Genomic DNA, 8,540 nt, shown 5'->3' on the forward strand with positions numbered 1-8,540 from the left:
CACATTGAGGCTTTCCATATAGTCTTTTCCATCCGCTCCGAATAACATAAAAAGCGTTCCCTCCTTTTTAGCGGTGCAGTAACATTTCTGGAGTCTAAAGTTGTGCCGGCTTTGGTTGTGTGCGCACACGAGTGCCTCGGAGATGTGGTATCTCGGCTGCGGTTTTCCGAAGAGCAGGAGGAAGGATGCTCGCCCTGTTACAGCCTTTAAGAAAACAGACGAGGGCGCCAAACGACAGCAATAAACCCGGCCGCAGGCTTCCGCTCCGCCTCCCGCCCCGCCGGGCCCGGCGGCCGGGGCCGCCGGCTGCTGCGGGGCCGGGCGCGGCGGGGGAAGCGGGGCTCCGGGCTCCGGGCCCCGGGCCGGGCTGCGCGCCCCCCGGGCCCGCCGGCCGCCGCGGAGCGGGGCGGGACGGTGCCGCTCCCCGCTGCCGCCCGCGGGGCGCCCGCTCGGCCGCGCTCGGGAGGACCCGAGGCGGGGTGCAGCCGCGGGGCACCCCCGTCCCGCCGGGAGGGCGGCCCGGAGCCGCCGTGCCCGGCCCGGCCGGGGGAACCGTGTGCGGGCTCTGCCCGCCGCCCCGCGGCTTGCGCCCCGCTCCGCTCCCCTCCGCACCGGCCCGCTCCGCCGCCGCGCCCGCGGGCAAGGAAAAGTTGATATTTACTTTTGTCTGGTTTGGGGGCTGTAAAAGGCAGGACACCACACTGCAGTCTAAATTCACGTTTCCAAGGGCTGACATAAAACGCTCATTAATGGAAGGCTGGATTTTGCAAACAACGCCTAGAATGTTTCCTAAATATTTGGTGGAATGTTTAGGGAGACTTTAACACGTTATTAAAAAAAAAAAAAATCTGACAAGTATCCCATTTTCGAGCTATGAATCATGCGCAAGAGCACAAGAGCTTAGGAGATGTGTGTGACTAACATTAGCAGGAACAGCTCTCCTCGCAAAAAATCACACCCGCGTTTAATCACAGGAAACGCTGGTGTGTTTCTCCGGGCGATGAAACTCAGATTCCCAGGGTCCAAATACTAGATGATGCGGGTGAAAAAAAAATCACGGCGAGGAGAAAGGTTTGGCAGCTGTCGAAGAGCACTCCAGAGATGCTAAGGACAAAGAATTTATCTTCGTTTAAATGGTTGCCATCAGCGTCATTATTACTAGCAAAGTTATCGCTGAAGGGAGACTTTCTGCGTGTCGCGGCTGCCGAGGGCGGCAGCCCGTGTCCCCCGCAGCGCGGCGACGCTGCGCCCCGCAGCACCCGGCAAAGAGCGGAGGGATGAGCTCACTGAGCCACAGGTAACTTTGGAGAGAGGGTGCTAGGGGCGACGGCGTCCCTGCTAGCTCGAAGCCTGTCGGCGATAAACCCTCATCACTTATTTACAGTATTATTTTTAATTTCTAAATGCGTAGGCGTTGTTGGCGGTGGGGAGGGAAGAAGCAGAGGGCTGGAGAGAAACCTGCGGGGAGGATGAAATGGCACGGCCGCGGAGTGTTTTAAACCACGAATGCATTTAAAGTCCTTCTCTTATTCCCCCGCCGTGTCATACCGTACTACAGTATTGTCCCAGAGGGGAGAAAAATCGCAGGCTGGCTTCGTCGATAAGCAGGACTGTAGAAAGTAAAAAGGAGATCACATTTAAGGACGCAACGAAGAAAAAGATATTAGCGTTATAATACATGAGATGACAGTAAATATTTTGATTTCCAGGCCACTGCTGTAGGTGCCCTCGGGTGGGAGCGCGCCGGCAGCAGCGGTCTTAGAAAGTCTGGGTCCGCGCGTGCGAGGGGGTGCGTGGGGGTGTCGGGGCAAATTCCTGAATAAAAGTACTAGTGCCGCCTGGAAACGGGAGGAAAAAGTCAAGAGAGAGCAGCGGCAGGAGGTTCTCGGTCCTCTGGTCCTCTTCCAGCATTTCCTCGCGTTGTGGTCTAAAATCCGCCTTAGAAATAATAATAAAGAAAAGCATTATCTAATATTTAGCATCTAGTTCTGTCCGAGGACAAATGAGAAAGAAGCTGCATCATTAGGACCTAAAAGGCAACAAAACAAAAATCAGAGCATAATGATGCACCTAAATGAAGGGGGAAATGTTGCACAGCTCATTTTATTAATCAGACTGTCAATTCCACCCCAGAGGCCAAACCCCAGAGCAATTCAAGCAAGATCTGATCAAGCTAAGGACAAGAGCTTTACTCCTCACTTCTCGTCCTTCTTTCTTTCCACCTGGATATATTTGTCTGCTCTGAAGCCGCCTTCATTATCCACTGACAGGAGCTTGTATTTATTTGCTTATAAACCTGTTACAATAAATGATTATTCGAACAGCGTCATTCGTACCTTAATGACGAGCACCACTTTTTGATGAATGACATTTCGGGCTAGAAAGGATGTATGGGTCATTTTGACCAGTCATTCCCTCGCTTTGGCATCCCACAATTTTTACGCCTCCCTCAAAAAGAGATAATAATATTTAGAGACACTTGCCGGGCTGAATGTGAATTAGCCCCTGCTGCAGCTCATCATTAGTACAGGACCAGCCCTGCAACTTTGACATTTTTTATAAAGCTGAGATGATGGAAAGAATAAGAAAAGAGATGATCCTGATGGAGAGAGGGCTGCACAGCCCTACAGCTGGCAAAAGGCTCTCGAATTTGTCAGACTCAGCTGGAAATGCGGTGCTGGAGGCCCTTGAAAATTCTCCGCACAGTGGTCGCCTCAGCCCGAGACTGACTGCCGCCTCCCTGCACAGCGCTATCGGGGACATCTCCGCCAAAGGCAAATTTGAAATAGACACTTTATTCAATCTTCAGCACCCGAGCAGTGAGAGCACCGTCTCCTCCGAAATCCCGCCGTCGGAAAGCAGGAAGAAAATCAGCCTTTATTCCGAAGTTGCTCAAGAGGCAGATATGAACAGTGATGTGGAGGTGGGCTGCTCCGCGCTCCGCTCCCCGGCCAGCCTGGCTTCCTCCCAGCTGAAGGAAAACAGTAACAAAGGTAACGCTTCCTTTACCCTCTCCACCTAAGCCCCGCACTTTGCCAACCGCCTTTGAAAAGCAAAGCAAACCCACCGCCACCGCCAAAGTTGCTCGCCTCTGCACCGGCGGGCGCTCTCTCTTCTGCGAAGACAGAGCTCCAGGCTGTAAAATATTATTGCGGTTCCCGCGCTATCCCGATAGCCGAGGCACACAGCCCGGGCAGCTCCTGTGCGGGTGCGTGCGTGTCTGTGTGTGTGCGTGCCCACATCCACTGGTACGGAGACATATACCCGGAATATATGTGGGCACAAACAGCCACCCACCTACATGTGGGGAGAGCTTTCTCCTTATTTTTCCTCGCGCTCTTGGGGCTCTCGGCGCCTCTCGAGCTGGATGTATGTGCATGTACATACCTAGATTAAATTAGAGAAAGAGAGGAGTGCGAGGAAACTGCCCGTGTTTGTCTGTGTGTGTCCTTCTCTGTGTGTATGCAACGTGCCGTCCTGCGTCCACCTGGAGGTAATTGGGCATTGTTCACTTTCCCCCTGTTTACAACAGAGGGTTTGAAACAGCCTCGTCCCCTTCCCGCTTTGCGGGGCATGGTGATGGACGATGGTTGTTATTATTGCTGTAATTGGGGAGGGGGAGCCAGGTGAGCGCTGCATTTCCTAGGGGCCACAGTGCGTGGCTTTTTTTGTCAAATCTGCCAGAGAAAGGAAGGGATCCTCGACGTAACGCTGGGGAAAAAAATTGGCTTTTATGGCTGCTCTTACTTCGTACGTCTCAAACGAAAATAAGAACTGCAGGCGACGGGGAAAAGGCTAGCGCCGAGCCCGGGGCTCCCGGCAGCCTGGCGGAGCCGCGCCGAGCCCCGGCCCCTGCCCTCGCCCGCTCTCCCCGGGGCTCGGCCGCTCCGCAGTCTCAGTTACTGAGAATAACGCGGTGATGAAGTGACCCAACCCGCCCCCCCCTCAAACCCCGGCCCCCCCCAAAATCCAACTTTATCGATTCTGCGAGCAGCAGCGATTGGTAAGGATGACAGCAGGCGTTAAGGACGGGCGCGCAGGGCCCGGCCCGGCCCGGCCCGGCCGGGAGGGCTGGGGGGCCGCCCCGCCGCCCGCTCTCACCCCCGTGCCCTCGCCCCGCAGGCTACGCGGAGAGCAGCTCGGCGCCCAGCACCCCCGCCGCCGCCGCCGCCGCCCCCGCCGCCGGCATCGGCAGCCTGCACAGCGGCGGCGGGCTGGGCGGCTCGGCGGCGGGGGCCGACCAGGTGCGGCGGTACCGAACCGCCTTCACCCGCGAGCAGATCGCCCGCCTGGAGAAGGAGTTTTACCGGGAGAACTACGTGTCGCGGCCGCGGCGCTGCGAGCTGGCCGCCGCCCTCAACCTCCCCGAGACCACCATCAAGGTACGCCGCGTCCCGGGCCCCGCCGAGCCGCCGCGGCCCCGGCGAAGCCCCCCGGTGCCCGGCACCCCCGGGCCGGCTGCCGGCTTCGCTCCTCGGCCGAAGGGCTCGCCGAGCTGTGGTCATCCCTTGTGCCCCTTTGCTTCTGCGCACCGAAAACTTGTCGTTTGCTTTTTAAAAAAATATTGTTATTATTTATTTTCCTCGTCAGTTTTTATCGCGTTAGCGTATTTCCTAAAGAGGGAAGAGAAAATAAGCGCGGCTATTAAGCGCGGGGGGATGAGCGCGTCAATACCGTAATGTCATAGTCCTGCGTGGGGGGAGGGGGGACGACTCGAAGGGGAAAACGTTTATTCAGACCGAAGGCGTCCCCCCGGGCCGAGGGGGACCATTCCCACCGCTCCCCGCGGGCAGGGTGACAGGCGATGGCTCCGGGCGGGAGAGGGGTCGCCTACAAGCGAGGCGGAGGCGTAGCGGCGGGCTGCGCCGCCGTGGCGGTGGGTGGCGGTGGGTGGCGGTGGGTGCCTGCCGGGGCCGGTGCCGGGGGCGGCGGCGGGAGCGGGGGCGGCGGGGCGCGGTGCGATGCGGTGCGGAGCGGAGCTGAGACCGCGCTGTGCTTGTCTCCCCGCGCAGGTGTGGTTCCAGAACCGGCGGATGAAGGACAAGCGACAGCGCCTGGCCATGTCCTGGCCCCACCCGGCCGACCCCAGCTTCTACACCTACATGATGACCCACGCGGCGGCCACCGGCAGCCTGCCCTACCCCTTCCACTCCCACGTCCCGCTCCACTACTACCCGCACGTCGGGGTCACCGCCGCCGCCGCCGCCGCCGCCGCCTCGGGGGCCGCCGCCGCGCCCTTCGCCACCTCCATCCGCCCGCTGGACACCTTCCGCGCCCTCTCGCACCCCTACTCCCGCCCGGAGCTGCTCTGCAGCTTCCGACACCCCGGCCTCTACCAGGCGCCGGCCGCCGCCGCCGCCGCCGGCCTCAACAGCAGCGCGGCCGCCTCGGCGGCGGCGGCGGCGGCGGCAGCGGCGGCGGCGGCGGCGGGCTCCGGGCCGCCGGGGGGCTCGGCGCCCTGCTCCTGCCTCAGCTGCCACAGCAGCCAGACGGCGGCGGCGGCGGCGGCGGCGGCCTCGGCGCTGGGCTCCCGGGGCCCGGCCGCCGCCGCCGACTTCCCCTGCACGGCGGCGGGGCAGCGCTCCGAGAGCGGCTTCCTGCCCTACTCGGCCGCCGTGCTCAGCAAGGCCGCCGTCGCCTCGCCGGACCAGCGGGAGGAGGCGCCGCTCACCAGATAACTACCCCGGCCCGGGCCCGGGGGCGGGGGGCCTTTTGTAGGGGGGGTCGGGGGGGCGGGTCGGGGGGCGCCCCCGGGCCCGGCCAAAAAGTTCCGTCTATTTTTTTATTGCTGACCGCCCCGCCGCGCCGGGGCGCGGGGCCCGGCGGGGAGGGCGCTCCGCGGATCTTGCGCCCCCGCGGAGGCGGCCCCGCGGTGGGCGCTGCCGGGCGCCGCCGGGCTCCGGGGGGCTGCGGGCGGCCGGGCCGGCGGGCGCAGGGAGGGAGAGCCGGCGGAAGGGAATGTGTTTCTGGCTTTTTTGTTTAATTGTTTCTTTTTAATTCTTATTATTTCGGTTTGAGTTCGACTAAATGGGAAACGTCTCGCGTATTTCCGTACGACAAGCGGTGGCTAACGGGGCTGCCGCGGCCGGGCCAGTAACGGGAAGGGAAGTGTGAGATTGACAGGATGGGGAGAGGCATTTTTTAGGCTCACGCTTTCTAACTACCATAATCCACGCTATCTGGGAAATACTTGAATCTCTCTAGGTGTAGGCTGTCGTCCTGAAGCATTTACCTTCCAGACACTTTTCTAAATTTGATTTTTTTTCTTAGCGTCTTTCTCTCCTCTCGCTAAAACGGCTCTTGGATTTATTTCTCACGCATCTCTATCGCGCCTTTGCCTCTGAAAAGCCACCACTGGGTAACCGAGACCTGCTATACCAAACCACTGCTACTGGAGGGACTTCCTTGAACTTGAAGAAAGGCACATCAAAAACCACCAGTGTTACTGCCATGTCAATTTTGATGCTAATAATGTGCAGATTATGACGAAAATTGCCAATCATGTTCTCTGATGGACCTCCTTTGAATGTGGAATTGGAAAAAAGTTCCCCGCACAGAGACCTGCTGTCAAGTACTAACAACCCGCTAAGGGAAGTCATTAGAAGAGACAGATAAGAGACTTGGTACATAAAACATTGTTCTTGGTGCATAGAATGTATGTTATTTAATGTTATCTCTGTTACCTGAAGTGATTTCGCACAAGAAAGCCACTTTCTTATCATCTCAATTGCCAATTTTCATTTTGGTAACTTGGACGCCCCGGGTAGACTTTTCTCTGTTAAGTTGATATTCCACCAATGTGAAGAGCCTCATTAAATCAAACCCAGATATTTCCATAATGCTCCCTACAGAGCCACTTCACTCTTCACATAATGAGATGTTTCTGAAGAGTTGAAGCCCTCATCTAACTTGCTATTGCTTGTTTAGGCCCTGTGTGAATGTGAATACACACACACACACACACACACGTACACTCTCACAAAAAAAAAAAGTAAAAAAAAAATCTCTATTATATATTTCGAATAAGTGTCCCGAAATACTTCTATTTTTAAGACACTGGATTTTTTCATATTCTAATAAGGGCCTTTCAGGAAATGACTATAAAGGCTATGCTGTTTTGTTCAGTGAACATAAATCGTAGGGTTTTTTTTGTCCAACGGGACAGGTTTCTTGGGCGGGGGTAGGGAAGGGCAAAGGAGAAACATCCCCAGGCTCCTGGAGCGGATTCCTGACAAGAGGTGTACATTTTCTGGGTAGAGAACTTTAAAGCACGGTAGAAGACACCTAACCCACAAATTTCTCATTTTGTAAAGAACGACTAGGAAGACTACTTATGTAAAAAAAAAAAAAAATATCGATTATACCAGCTGTTGTTCACTGAGTTTACATTGAAATTTTTTTATTAATATATAATTTAAGGCTAAAGAAAATAGACCAAAACGTAGCACTCTTTTACCAGCTTAACCTTTTCGATCGTTGGAATCGTTTGTTATGATCACACACGTATGGGATGTATATACGACGATTTTGGCAATAATGTTTACATTTTTCCAAAATATAGATATATGTCTATTAAATGATCGATGAGGACGCTGGTTGGTAAAATTAACATAAATTCGTTTTATGTTAGGTCCGTTGGACCTGGTTATTATATGAAACTGTAAATAAAGTCTTTGTGCTTTAAATATTGCTGGCTGTACGAACTCACTGTAAAATATTTTACAAATGTGCAATAATTATAAAGCTTTGTATATTACGTTATTTATTGTGTTTGGTCATGTAAAATAAATGTTATTTAAATCAAAGCGGGATTATTTGTTTAAGAGGCTGCAAAACATTGCGTACTGATGTTTGTTTTTAAATATGGCATCCAGGGTTATGAGAACTTCTTAAAACAACATATTTAAATGCCTTTTAATACACATATCAGATGGATTAATTCATACTAATCAGTATTTTTACTGCGAATGCTATGCATTACTCATGTTTATAGCAGATGTGTACGAAGTCCAAACATTGGTTTAACATTAATTGGCTGGCTAAACGGATGTGTGTTTACAAATATTACAGAGCTCTTCCGTAAGAAAAACAACGGGGAGAAATGATTTCGTCCGCTTTTTACGCTTTTGTCCGTGCCCGGCCTTCCCATTTAGCCGAGAAAATATTAATCGTCCTTCAGCCTGGAAAAGGTGCGCCTTTCATCTAGTGTCGAGAAGGCACCCAGCAAAATCCCGGGGCTTTTTCCAGCGCGCAGCGCGCTCTCCATTTGTCAGGCGGGAGCGGTGCTGCGGCCGCCGCTCGGCGGAGAACCGCGGGGGCGGCCCGGGCCGCCGCCGCCGCCGCTGCCGCCCTCTCCCCCCGCCGTTCCCGCTCGGCCCAACTGTTCGTATATTTACAGATCGGCCGTAAAATCGATATTTCGATGGAAAAATGCAAGAGTCAATGGTGTGTGCAAAGCAGTCTATTTCTATTCGATTTGAACGCCGAGATGTCCCTTCCGCGAAATTTTCTTTCACCAACTGCTCACCCTGGCATTAATT

General features: G+C 55.0%; 1 protein-coding gene across 1 annotated transcript; it reads left to right on the top strand.

The window, feature by feature from the left end:
- Positions 1-2,569: 2,569 nt before the first annotated feature.
- EVX2 (even-skipped homeobox 2) lies at positions 2,570-5,678 on the top strand. Its single transcript, XM_087734114.1, has 3 exons — positions 2,570-2,993; positions 4,123-4,382; positions 5,013-5,678. The coding sequence occupies exons 1-3, from the start codon at positions 2,570-2,572 to the stop codon at positions 5,676-5,678; spliced, it is 1,350 nt and encodes a 449-aa protein (XP_087590240.1).
- Positions 5,679-8,540: the final 2,862 nt, after the last annotated feature.

The sequence above is a fragment of the Nipponia nippon genome, unplaced genomic scaffold, assembly GCF_047370975.1.
Source record: "Nipponia nippon isolate SJK-2023a ecotype South Korea unplaced genomic scaffold, ASM4737097v1 scaffold_5, whole genome shotgun sequence".
NCBI lineage: Eukaryota > Metazoa > Chordata > Aves > Pelecaniformes > Threskiornithidae > Nipponia > Nipponia nippon.

What these genes read in the sequence shown, in the direction of transcription:
- EVX2 (XM_087734114.1), top strand. Translation starts at nt 2,570, where the DNA reads ATGATGGAAAGAATAAGAAAAGAGATGATCCTGATGGAGAGAGGGCTG. An exon ending in GAAGGAAAACAGTAACAAAG is followed by an intron (nt 2,994 to 4,122) that starts GTAACGCTTCCT and finishes CTCGCCCCGCAG; the next exon opens with GCTACGCGGAGAGCAGCTCG. An exon ending in TCCCCGAGACCACCATCAAG is followed by an intron (nt 4,383 to 5,012) that starts GTACGCCGCGTC and finishes CTCCCCGCGCAG; the next exon opens with GTGTGGTTCCAGAACCGGCG.